We start from the raw sequence: 13,415 nt of genomic DNA, 5'->3' as shown, positions 1-13,415 counted from the left end.
CTATTGTTAAGCAGTGTTATTACTAGTTTTTACCATTTTTTTAACTTTGACCACAGAAATAATTGTTTTCACAAACTTTTTACAGCTTTCTGTATCTATCTTTCAACCTTGACTACAGAAATAAATTTCCCACTCTACAAACCTTCTGCAGCTTTCTGTATCCATCCAGGCTTCATCCCACATTCCTAAACAATCAGTCATTTAGGACAAAGCCACTTTCCTTTTCCCCTTAATTAGAAAAACATTCTTTATACCTTCTCTACAACATGCTATTACCACCAAAATCAAACTTGCTAGAATGATGCTAAATATTTAAAACATTTTAGTCAATGCATTTTGAAACAGTAGTAAACAATCTTTTGACTTTTTAAAAAAATATTTACAGCTTTTAACTGTTTAGCTTCTCTTGAAGTACAAACTTTTAATATAGGACTTGGAGGATATGAATCATTTGTTCTAGTTATTATACTAAGACTTTTTACTTTTTATTATTTATAAATTGTATTTTAGTGTTTTAGGGTGAAATTCTGTTAAATATGCTTTTATATTAGAAGGAATAACTGGTTCTTTACCATCAGAACACAAATCATTAGTTTGCATATGAGAACAACAAGGCTCCTTAGCTGTCTGATCTTTATAGAGAGAGGAAGCTAAAGTTCTCATTATCAGATTCCTTAGTACAGATATTATTCTATGATACTGGTTTGACAGTTTGCACTTCTGCTGATTTTTAAATTGTATTAGTTACTTTTGATGTCCTTCCAGCAATTTCAGGTTTTTGCAAGGACTCTTTTGACCAGGTCCTTTGTTGACTTTTTAATTTTAAAAACTGACAGGCTAGTACATTTACATTATTATTTCTCTTATTTAATTGCTTTGGAAGGCTTGATATTAAAGCAGAGGTGGAAGTCTGCATATTTTTAAACTGTAACTTTTAACTTACAGATTTCTTTGTCTTTCTTGAGACAGTTTGCTATAGCTAGCCAGACCACACATAAAGGCCAGCTGACTGCAGCTATGTCATTTGTTATTTTTATTAAATTTCATAATTTTTTTTGTTCTTGTAATATATTTTTAATTGGATATTACTTGAAGGTTAGTGTCCCATTTTCCGGTCATTTTGCCCTTTTACTTAATTTATATTGTTGCCACACAGAGTTGCAATAATGTACTAACAATTTTAATGACACTTTCCAAATTTAGACCAATTATTAAGAATAGTTTTTAAGGGAGATGTAGCTGGCACATTTTGAGAGTTTCCCATGGCTGAGCAATAGCAAAAGAAATTATAAAGACAGAAGTAGGAGCTGTTTAAATGTAACTGGTTTTTCACACAAATGCAAACTGCCCAAAATTTAAAAGGAGAACTACAAATCTGGGGTTATGGTTAGTGGGGCTCAAACCCACTGAGTTTGCATGCACGACCCTTAGATCAACTTAATTAGCCTTATTACACAATAGACTAATTGAAACAAAAGAAAGCAAAGTGAACACAATAAACAAAAGATTACCCAGCACAGGGAGTCTCGATTGCACTTACCTTAACTCAGATGTGCCTGATGTTCGTCTGCAGTGGGCGCTTCCACCTGGACTTCCCAGTCCCGGTACTCTAGGAAAGATTTCTGAGCAGCTGGTAGGCACAGAGCTGAGGGGTCCAGGAGAGCCTCACAGCTGACGAGACATGGATCAGGGCAGCAGTAAAGGCAGCAGGTGTCCCTTCGTGGTTGCTAATTGTTACTGTTTGAAAACACGGTTTTAAATAGTTAGGCTCGCCTGATCCCGCATCAAATAGAGAAATAAGTTTTCTTTTTGTTAGGGGAGAGGAAGTTTCTAAGTAAGTGACTTGTGGCTTCGAAAATTGTTTTTTTATCTTTGGAAACTTTATATCCTTTCTGTTGGAGTTAGTTAAGGAGAGTGACTTTTTGCAAAAAGGCTTCAGAGGGACTGCACAGTAGGAGGTTGTCTACATACTGAAGCAGCTTACTGGGAGGCTAAGCGTTGTTAGGGATGGGGATAGGTTTGGGAAAGGAAGGGGTTGAGGACGAGGGGGAGCAGAAGGGGTTGGAGAAGAACGGGGAGGGGGAGTGTAGTTAGGAGGGGGATGGTTTGCAGGGTAAAGGAGCAGAAGCTGCTTAAAGGCTTTTCAGGGTTAGGAGGTTTTTGCAATTTCTGTAGAGGGGAAGCGGAAGACTTGAAAGGTTTTTTATGAAGGAGGAGGATTTGGTGGGAGGCGACAGAGCGGCACAAAGATAGCTGGGACCGAACAGTTTAGAAAGCTTGAGATTAGGAGCTTCAGACCACTTGCTGTTGTGCCGCATAAAATTATTAAGTTTAGCAAGAATTTGCCAATTGAAAGTGCCATTCTCTGGCTAATGTTTTTGTTGCTCTAAAGGATATTGTGGCCAAATTATATTGGTTCTACTTCCTCTTTTAATTGAAGTTTATTGAGATTGTGGAGTAAACATCCGAAGGGAGCAGACTTAGGAGGAAATGCAGTTTTGGAGTCACTTAAAAGTGACTGGATATTACCCATGATTATTTAAGAAATTTAAGAGGTTTGTAGCTTGTTAGGGAACTTTGCTCGCCAGAGGCTTACGGAGATCACCCGTGAGAGGCTGACGGCCCCCCTGCTCCTTTGCTCAAGTGAGACTAACAGCCCAGATCCGCACGACCCATCACAACAACAAAGCAGGCGTCCCCGGTTTGTTGTTGGGGGTCAGGAAATTGCATGCAGTCTTTCACCCAGGGCATCCCCCAAGTTACTTTGACTGCTGCCACGGGGAAAGATGCTCCCAGAGCGTCGGAGAGTTTTGACTGAGCGCTCAGGTTTTCCTAAGCTTATGAAGCCAGGCACCATGTTAAAGCGGGCTGAGGTGCCACACTGGGGCGGGCCAGGGTGTCCACGGGACATGGAACAAAACTCTCGAGGGGAGGATCTGGGCAGAAAGACGTCGCTTACCTAGGGCTGAATTAGTTGTAGATATTTGAGAGCTGTGAGAGTGAGCCAGCATCGTGTCAAGGTGGTCTGAGTTGATGGACTCAAGTCAGTGAATGCATGGAAACCTGAACTGCTGTAGTTCGGGGAACAGAGTTGACTGGAAGGCTGCCTCGTTGCCCCAAGGGGCTGGGAAACACAAACCTCAGTCGGTCCTCTGAACAGAATTGACCAAGAGGCTGTCCCGTTGCCCCCTAAGGGGTCGGAGACTCAAGCCTCAGTTGAACCTCTGTCCCAGGTTTTTGACACCAAATGTTAGGTTGGAGTTGTTCAGGAATCCACACAACACAGCAAGTGATGGTTTAAGTAGAGAGTTTAAGGTTTATTAGAGGAAGAAAGCAGGTAGGAGCCAGCAAAAAGAAAGAAAGAAAATGGCTCCAGCTCTCGGAAAGCAGAATTTTTTAAAGGAAAAACCCACGTTGTGATGGGAGGTTGTTGGTGGGGGAAGGGTGGCTGCTGAGTGTGTCCTGTGCCTCAACTGGGTGAGTGCCTATCAATTTTTGGGCTTATTGGTTGCTAGGGTTCTGATACATTATTCTTCTTTGAAATGTAGCTGTGTTATCTATCTAGGGAGAGCAGGCCTTTCTTGTTGTTCATCTTATGGGCATATCTGATCTTGCCTTATCCACTCCCTGGGGTCGAGGCGCCACCATGGCTGGAATAGCCTTGAACAGCCTTCATCCTTTAGTTTATGGTGCACCTGGTTTTTCTGAGATAAGTTGTGGGGTCCCTAGGTCATAAATTCCTTCTATATGCTAGATTCTTTTTCTGGAATCTGACATAGCGTAATTTGTAGTTTTCTGTTGTCTAGGCAGCTGGTTTCCTTGGTTACCTCAATCAGATTTTCCCAGAACAGAACGGGTTCAGGTGTCAGAATGAGGCTCTATTCAGTTTCGAGTTTCCCTGAGGGTATGTCTTAGAAGAATGATAGACTCTCCTGTGAGGCCTCTAGCCGCTGTGCTTTTCCTAACCTGCCCAACAGGTGGCACCTGTCAACCTGTCACTTCCGACTAGCGTAAGGAGGTGTGGTCCTTTTAGTTTCTGTTTCGGCTATTTTCCCCCAGGCTCTGGGGTCTGAGTTCTGAAGGGAAGGCTGGCACTAGACCTGGGCCCCACCTCCTTCCTCTTAGGGAAGATACACCCTCTAGGGAATTCTCTTCTGCATTTGAATTGCCCCTTTGTCTCTGACTCTGTTATCTCCACCCATCTGGGTCAGAGCACTTGGAGCTGAAAATGGCTGAGGCTTTCTCCACTGAGCCACTCAGGTTAAGAGAGAGAAAAAGGGAAAGAAAGCCCCCTTTCAGAGCCAGACCATGGCCCCCCAGTTTTGCCCATCAGTCAGAGAGCACCTGGTCTTCTGGGCTCCCTTTCCTGGGGCACAGGTGTTTTCTGTCTCTTTAAGGTCAGTCATCTCTAAAAGCATCTGTCTGCTTGTTGGGGGTTTGTCTATGTTTGTAGCTTGTATTCAGCAGTCCACATTTGTTAATTAAAACCCCAGTTGGAGCTGGGCTGAGCTATATTTGCTTGCTCCAGAACTGCTGCTTTCTTCTACAGTGAGTTCTTGTAGCTCAGCCTGCTGTGGGGGGAGGGGGCTCCTGTTGCAGTTCTGCAATTTTTACCTACAGATTTTATGCTACCATCTCAGCCATTCCACCCAATCCAGGTTGGTGTATGATGTGTGGACAGTCATGGTTGTCTCCCAGCAGTTGTTCCAGATTACTTACTAGTTGTTCCTGGATGTTTATTAGTTGCTCCAGGAGACTAAATTCTATGTCACCATCTTGCCCCTCCCCTTAAAGGTTTTTAATTACTGATTCAGTCTCTTGTCTGTTAAGATTTTCTAAGATTAGGTAATTTTATGTTTCTAGGAGCTTGTCCACTTCATCTAGATTTTCTAATTTGTTGGCCTGTAAATTGTTCATGGCACCCTCTTATAATCCTTTATTTCTGTAAGGTCAGTAATAATGTCTCTACTTTCATTCCCAATTTTAGTTATCTGTGGCCTGTCTTTTTCTTTGTCAGTCTGGCTAAAGGTTTGTCGATTTCATTAATCTTTTGATTTTCTTGATTATCTATTTTTTATCTATTCTCTTTCATTTACCTCTGCTCTAATCTTTACTACTTCCTTCTACTAATTTTGGGTTTAGTTTGCTCTTTCTGTTCTAGTTTTTTTAGGTGTGAAATTAAATTATTGATTTGTGATCTTTATAAATGTAGCCTTTTAGAACTATACATTTCCTCTGAGCCCTCCCATAAGTTTTGGTATGCTGTGTTTTCATTTTCATTCCTCTCAAGATATTTCCTAAGTACACTTGTTTGACCCATTGGTTATTTAATAGTGTGTTGTTTAATTTCCACATATATGTAAATATTCCAGTTTTCCTTCAGTTATTGATTTCTAGTTTTATTCCATTGTGGTCCAAGAAGACACCTTGTAAGCATTCAATATTTTTAAATTTATTAAGATTTGATTTGTGGCCTATTTGGTCTATCCTGGAAAATGTTCCATGTGCACTTTAGAAGAATGTTTATCCTGCTGTTGTTGGAAGGAATCTTCTATATATATCCATTAGGTCTAATTGGTTAATAGCATTGTTCAAGTTCTCTGTTTTTTTTGTTTTGTTTTGTTTTGTTTTCATGTTCTGTTTAGGTATTCTATCAATTATTGAAAGTGGTGTATTGAAGTTTCCAACTTTTATTGTAGAACTATCTGTTTCTCCTTCAATTCTTCCAATTTTGGCTTCATAGATTTTGGTGCTCTTTTGTGAGGTGCATATGTTTATAACTGTTATACCTTCTTGCTGGATTGAAACTTTTATCAATATATATTATCCTTCTTTGTTTAATGTAATCTTTCTTGACTTAAAATCTATTTTTGTCTGACAATAATGTAGCCAGTCCAGCTCTCTTTTGACTACTGTTTGCATGGAGCATCTTTTTTCCACCCTTTTACTTTCAATCTCTTTGTGTCTTTTTTCCTAAAATAAGTCTTTTTCAGACAGTGTATAGATGGATCATGCTGTTTCATCCAGTCTGCCAATTTCTGCCTTTTCATAGGGGTATGTAATCCATAGACATTTAAGGTAATCACTGAGACAGGAAGATATATTTCTGCCATTTAGCTATTTGTTTTCTGTATGTTTTGTATGTTTTTTTGTTCCTCAGTTACTCCATTACTGCCTTTTTTGGTCTTTGGTTGCTTTTTTTGTAGTGTACCATTTTGATTCCCTTCTTCTTTCTTTTTCTTTATACTTTTTAGTTATTTTCTATTTTAATTATTTTTTTAGTGGTTATCTTTGTAATTGCAATTAACAACTTAAGCTAATAACAACCTAGTTTCACTAGTACCAACCTACTCAGTACTATATAAACCCTTCACTCCTATATATCTTCATCTTTCCCCCTTTATATTGTTATATATATCTTTTGTACATTGTATGTCCATTAATATAGATTTTAAATATTATTTTACACATTTGCGTATTAAGTCATATGGGGCAAAAAGCAGTTAGAAACCAAAGTACAGTAGTATAGAATTTTATATTTACCCATGTAGTTACCTTTACCAATCTTCTTTATTATTCTTATAGCTTCAGGTTACTGGCTAGTGTCCTTTTATTTCAGCCTGAAGGACTCCCTTTGGAGTTTCTTGTAGGGCAGGTTTTCTGGTAATGAACTCTTTCAGCTTTTGTTTCTCTGTAAATGTTTTAATTTCTCCTTCATTTTTTAAAGATAATTTTATCAGATATAGAATTATTTTTCTTTAAGGACTTTACATATGTCATCCCACTCTCTTTTGGTCTCCATAGTTTCAGATGAGAAATCTACTGTTAATCTTATTGGGGATCTGTTATATTTGAGAAGTTGCTTCTCTGTTGCTGCTGTCAAAATCCTCTCTCTGTTTTGGATTTTGACAATTTTGCTCTATTGTGTCTTGGTGTAGATCTCTTAGAGTCTATCCTGCTCAGAGTTCACTGAACATCTTGGATATGTGTTCTGGTTTGCTAATGCTGCCATTATGCAAAATACCAGAAATGGATTGGCTCTTATAAAGGTGGTTTATTTGGTTACAGAGTTACAGTCTTAAAACTATAAAGTGTCCAAGGTAAGGCATCGACAATAGGGCACCTTCATTGAAGGATGGCCAATGGTATCCAGAAAACCTCTGCTTTGACAGCACATGAATGGCATCTGCTTGCTCCCAGGATGCATTTCAAAATGGCATTCTTCAAAATGTTTCTCTTGTGGCATTTTGTCCTCTCTTAGCTGCAACTCTTCTTCAAAATGTCACTCTCAGTTGCTCTAGAGTTCCTTCTGTTTGTCAGCTCATTTTTATAGGACTCCAGTAATTTAATTCAGACCCACCCTGAATTGGTGGGGTAATACCTCCATGGAAATTATCCAATCAAAGTCTTGCCTACAGTTGATTGAGTCACATCTCCATGGAAACACTCAATCAGTAGGTTCCAACCTAATCAACACTAATACAGTCTGCCTCCACAAGAGTACATCAAAGATAATGGCATTTTGGGGGCCATAATGCATCCAACTGGCACAGTATGTATTCATATCTTACATCAGATTTGGGAAGTTTGGGGCCATTATTTTTTCAAATACTTCTTTCACCACTCTCTCTCTCGTGTCCTTCTGGGAATGTTGGTATGCTTGATGGTGTCCCACAGGTCCCTCAGTCTCTGTTCATTTTTCTTATTTTTCTTTCTGCTCCTCACACTGGATAATTTCAATTGTTTTGTTCAAGTTTGCTGATCCTTTCTTCTGCCTGTTCAAATCTGCTGTTGAATCCATCTAGTGAGCTTTTCATTTCAATTACTATACTTTGCGGCTCCAAAATTTGTCTGGTTCCTTTTTATAATTTTTATGTCTTTATTTTGTTCACTCATGTTTTCCTAATTTCCTTTGGTTCTTTGTATATGGATTCTTTAGCTCATTGAACATATTTTAGGTGGTTGATTTAAAGTCCTTGACTAATAGTTCCAATGTATGATCTTCCTTAGGGATAATTCCTGGCAAATTCTTTTTTTTTTTTTCCTGTGAATGGGTCATACTTTACTGATATTTTGTGTTTTGTAATTTTTTTTTTTTAAGATCTGGACATTCTGAGAAATATGTTGTTGTAATTCTGGAATTGCTAGTTTTTGTTGTTGAGGGCTGGAGCCATCAATATGTGACTTTTTCAAACTATTTTTCTCTCAATTGGGGACTTGAAAGAGAAAACGGGTGGGGTGGGTGGAAGGCACTGTCTCTATAAGACTTCTCTTCTACTTTTGCCTGATAGGAGTTGAAACAATGGCTGCCTTCTGAGCTAGCCACCCAGTGATCTGAAGTAGCTGATCAAAAGCAATGATCATCAATCAGATACCCCCTTCCACCCCTCCCACTCCTCCTCTCCTGATTTTGGAGGTCTAAGTCCTTATATCCCACCCTGGCACCAAGCAGCACCTGGAGCCCAGGCTGCAGTCCCCACTGCTGCCTACCATGCATTTGGGGGGTGGGGGATAGTAGCTGCTGCCTGGAGGGTGAAATTCACTGATACTCACTGCAATTTAACAGCCTCTTTGTCGAGCTCTTCCCTCTTCCCCTGCAAGTGTTTCACTAAACTCCTGAGTTCCAAAATAGTTCATTCAGACAATTCCTGACAGTTTAATAGTTGTTTTGGTGGAGGGACTGATTCCTGGAGCTTCTTAGCTGCCTCTTCCCACAATTCCCTCTACATTGCTATATACATTTTTTTTCCATTTCTTTCTATTAGAGCAGCTGTAGGTTTACCACATTACAATATACTTTTAAAAGCATGTACATTTTATCCTCATAAAATCTCTTGAGGTCAATAGCTGGAGACATATGAGGAAAGTGGATCTAGGAGGATTAGGTTACTTGCCTAAGGTAACACTGTAGCAAATCCAGGAGTTTGCACCAGAAACTAAACTCCTAGCCCTGTGGTTTCCTGTTGTTCCATTACATGGTACACCCCGAAACCATCTCACCCCACGGAAATGGACTCAGTTCAGATCAGGAAGCCATGTCACCGGTACAACACATTAATACATTTTTCGTGTGATCAAGCGCTCCTCCATGGGAGCCATGAGGATTGGGCCTCAGGACCATGTGGCCTGTGATTCTCCCTGCTTTTCTCTCAGTGGTGTGGGCACACAGAACCCCCACCACTCACAGGGTCATGGCTGTGAGTGGCCAGTTGGGCAGTAGTATCTGTATGGGTACATCGGTGAGGATGTATATGACTTTTAATTATTTTATGACAATTTTACATCACAAAGGCCCATAATGAAGTGCAAGCTCTGCTTTCAGAAATAATGGCAAGGCAGTTGATATAGTAATATTATTTACTCAACTTTCTCTTGCTGGGTGACTGGGAGTGGAAAAAAAGAGAAAGTAATCCTCAGCATGGTTGAGATGTTGGCAGTCTGGAAAATGGCTGAGAAAGAATATTGCCTCAATCTTCCTGGTATGCTGCGATAACGTCTCATAAACTCATTAGCAGTGTGTTTACCTTGAAGTTCTTAAGTGCTGTGCCTTGGCACTTGTCTACCATAAACCTCTCTTGGGGGAGCTAGCAGGTGGTGATTAGTGTGTGCAGTTTATTCATGTGGATGTAAAATGCACTAGGTTATTTCATGGGTATTTCAAGGCTACTTAAACTACAATGGTGATTTGATTGTGTTGTAATGATCACTGACAAATTTACTGTTCTGAGTCTTTGAATCCTTTCTAATACCTTGCTAAAAATTCTAATATTTGTAAGTGTGCTGTGCACAAGGAAAGCTCAAGAACAACCGGTTATCTCAATCAGTGCTTTCCACACTGTGGTAATGAAATCAATTTAGTTGGTTTTGACCAGCATTTTTGAAAAATGACTTAGCAAAGGCAGAAAATACCAGAGTGTGTTACATGTAGTAAGAGTAAGGATTATAAAACTTTTGTTATTTGTATAAAATAAGTAAATGTATTGAGAGTCATGATGTAAGATGTATTTCTTACTATGGGTCAGTCAAAAACATTTGAAAATTATAGGTCTAAATTTTTCAGCATCTGCCACTCTGTAGTATGAGTTCCTAAATTTAATGCCCAATGTAATATGACAATTTTAATGTATTTGTTGTATTTTGAATCTTCAGACTGTATTTCTCTGACCTGTAGCCATTTGGCCACTCTTCTGACATACTGTCTAACCCAATTTAGAATTAATATGGTCTAAGGGTGGATTAATTAATTATAGGCTGGGCCTCTATAAAAGTAACATGGTCTTCACATTAGATTTAAAAACCAAAAAGGCAGAGATTTTGCTGAACCCAGTCCAACCACAGCCCTGGGCTAAGTGTCTGGGCTGTACTGCTCAGCCCTGAGCAGCTTTGGAGAGAAGGGCATAAAACATGATAATTCATTTTTTAACAAAAGTTTGGTACTTAGAAGATCTAGAAGAGTGGGCAGAAAGAGGATATAGAAATCTGAAACCACTCTTCTTGTCAAAAAGAGTCAAATTCGAAGGGGTTTGAAGGCATCGAGCACCATCTGCATTCTCCTCCCCTGTAAAGAGCATGGTTATCTTGTAGAGTAGGGGGAGGGGGGTGAGAGGGAAGATATTCAGGTTTGCTTAGAGAGGTTGCCCAAGAGAATGCTGAAGTGTTTGTGTCTGCGCAGAACTTAGAGCTGCATAGCTGTCCCCTTGATTGTGAGGGAAAGAGGGTGTGCCAGTTTGGATGTATTATGTCCCCCAAAATGTCATTATCTTTGATGCAGTCTTGTGGTGACAGATGTATTGGTGTTGATTAGACTGGAATTCTCTGATTGAGTGTTTCCTGGAGATGTTATTCAATCAATTGTGGGTGAGACCCTTCATTGGATAATTTTCATGGAGGTGTTGCCCCACCCATACAGGGTGAGTCTTAACTGGACCACTGGAGTACTTTAAAAAGAGCCACACAGGCCCAGAAACTAGCTACAGATGAGAGACAGTTTGAAGACGGCCATTGAAAGCAGACTTTTGCTCCAGAGAAGCTAAGAGAGGACAAACACCCCAAGAGCAACTGAGAGTAACATTTTGAAGAGCAGCTGCAGCTAAGAGAGGACAAAACACCCTAAGAGCAACATTTTGAAGAACGCCATTTTGAAATACAACCTGGGAGCAAGTGGATGCCAGCTATATGCCTTCCCAGCTAACAGAGGTTTTTCAGATGCCAATGGCCTTTCTCCAGTGAAGGTACCCTTTGTTGATGCCTTACCTTGGACACTTTATGGCCTTAAGATTGTAACTTTGTAACCAAATAAACCCTCTTCATAAAAGTCAATCCATCTCTAATGTTTTGCAAAAGGGCAGTATTAGCAAACTGGAACAGAGGGTAAGGAACAAGCTGGGATTCCAGTCTCCCTTATCTTATTCTGGGTTGTGACAATAACACCAATAATGCCAAAGTACACATTGAGTGTACACAAATATCCAGTGTAGAAAATCTGATGTAACCAGAATAACAAAGCATTTTATAATATGCTTTAATTGGCCCTATGGAAAGAGTTTGCAAATTATGTAAGTAGCAATGTTGGTGGTCATTTTAGGACTTACTGGTTACTACTCAGGAAATCTGACTTAGGCCAGAGACCTAAGAAGTGGCAGAGCCCATCTTCCGACTGGCAGTAGTGCACTTTCCTGCACTCTGTCACAGGAGTGTGAGTCCCAATATAAACTGTAAAAAGAAAGTGGCAAGTAGGCACAGAAACCTTGGTGGCCATTTATCTTTTTCCTTGGATTGGATATATTCATGGTGTTCACAGAATCCTGGCTGCCCTGGATTAAGAAGCTAATTAAAATTGTAATTTTGCATTTTATTTTTATAAGTGCTTTTCTGCATTATCCATGGACTCAATTGATATTCCTTGGGATTCTCAAATTGCCAATCTTTATTGCTATTGGAGAGGGTGTGGGGGTTTTGTCTTTTCAAAGAAGTATGCACCAGGCTGCTTTGAAGCCAGCAAAGGTCTGACTTTCAGTAGAGTCAAAAGTGTTTAACTCAGCTGAGTTATTTTTCCAAAAGGATTTCGACTCCTTTTATATCTGTCAACCTTTGAAGTAATTAACTTTTCTAATCTGCAGGTAAGGAAGTAACCTAATAATAGTTTGTTTATTCTAAGAAATTATGATCTGACTTTAGATGAGACTTTATATTTAAAAGCTAAAGGATTAATTAAAATAATAGTTCAATTCAATCTAGGACTTATTTTTAAACAAAGATTATTTCCCTTTTTTAAGAGACTAAAGCATATTGATAATAGGATATTTGTAAAGAACAGAAAAGGGTAAAGAACTTCTCCCATAAATAAACTTTTTAACCCCCAAATTCTATCTTGGGTCATGTTGATATTAATGATGGCCCAGGATGAGTTTAACTCATGCCATTGAAAATTAAACTCTATTTGTTAGGATTACATTTCCGAAAAATTGCTGCGATTTTTATTTTTTCTAATACAGATGAAGAACTAGCACTGGAGGGCAATTTTGACCAAGACCTAAGAAACTATCACAAACTCCACTGGGAAACAGAATTCAAACCTGTAGCACAGCAGCTTCTAAACCGAATTCAGAATCACCACACCTTCCTGGAACCCCTGCCTATTCCTTCTTTTTAACATGATGCAGATTAACAACAGAAACAGTAAGTCATGTCTCCTTCATGCTTAAAAAGTGGTAACAAATGTGAATATTTTTTTCAGTATTATCAAACATTGAAAAGTTTTTCAGGTACTGATTTTACTGAGTAGCCCAAGTATTGTAAAAGATATAAGCATTTTCCCTTGTTAGGTTATTGTGGAAAAACAAATACACGTTATACTTTCTACTATGAGAAGAAATGTAAGATGAAAATATATGCAGTTTTCCTGAGCAAAAGACTTTTCCTTTATTCTCTATTAAATGACTTATTTCTAGTCTTAAAATCCTGATTTAACAGTTCTGGAATTTAAGTAGTTGTCAGCTCATTCATAAATGAACTGTGCAATGCAGATCATTGGAATTTATGGATAACAAGAGTTTACATATAAAAAGAGTAGTGGTCAACATGAATGGATCATATTACTATACAAGCATTAGTCCTAATTCTTACTACATCTAATAATAAATTTTCTGACTAGGTACCCATATTTTTCTGGTTCTAACATTAAGAGAAGTAATAAGCAGAATAAGTTAGATAAGATTACTTTGGGCCATCTCCTCTTTATTAAATAATAGTAAAACAGATGGAAAAGGGAGTATTTTTACCTCTTTTCATTGGAAATAAAATGACTGGCCCTGATAGTCATTTTAATTGTAATTCTGTGACTAGGGAGGTGATGTAATGTACTGGGAAGAGTGTACACTTAGGTATGTGGCACACCTCAGCTTGAATCTTAGCTG

The 13,415-nt window shown here is 38.9% G+C and overlaps 1 protein-coding gene across 1 annotated transcript in view; it reads left to right on the top strand.

The window, feature by feature from the left end:
• Positions 1-13,415, top strand: part of ARMC2 (armadillo repeat containing 2) — a 170,576-nt gene that overhangs the window by 145,919 nt on the left and 11,242 nt on the right. The window contains 1 exon segment of the mRNA XM_037844639.1: positions 12,495-12,678. Within this exon segment, the coding sequence (XP_037700567.1) occupies positions 12,495-12,652 (158 nt within the window). The 3' untranslated portion in view covers positions 12,653-12,678.

Source organism: Choloepus didactylus, chromosome 7 (genome assembly GCF_015220235.1).
Source record: "Choloepus didactylus isolate mChoDid1 chromosome 7, mChoDid1.pri, whole genome shotgun sequence".
Taxonomy (NCBI): domain Eukaryota; kingdom Metazoa; phylum Chordata; class Mammalia; order Pilosa; family Megalonychidae; genus Choloepus; species Choloepus didactylus.
This window is presented reverse-complemented; position numbering and strand designations above follow the sequence as displayed.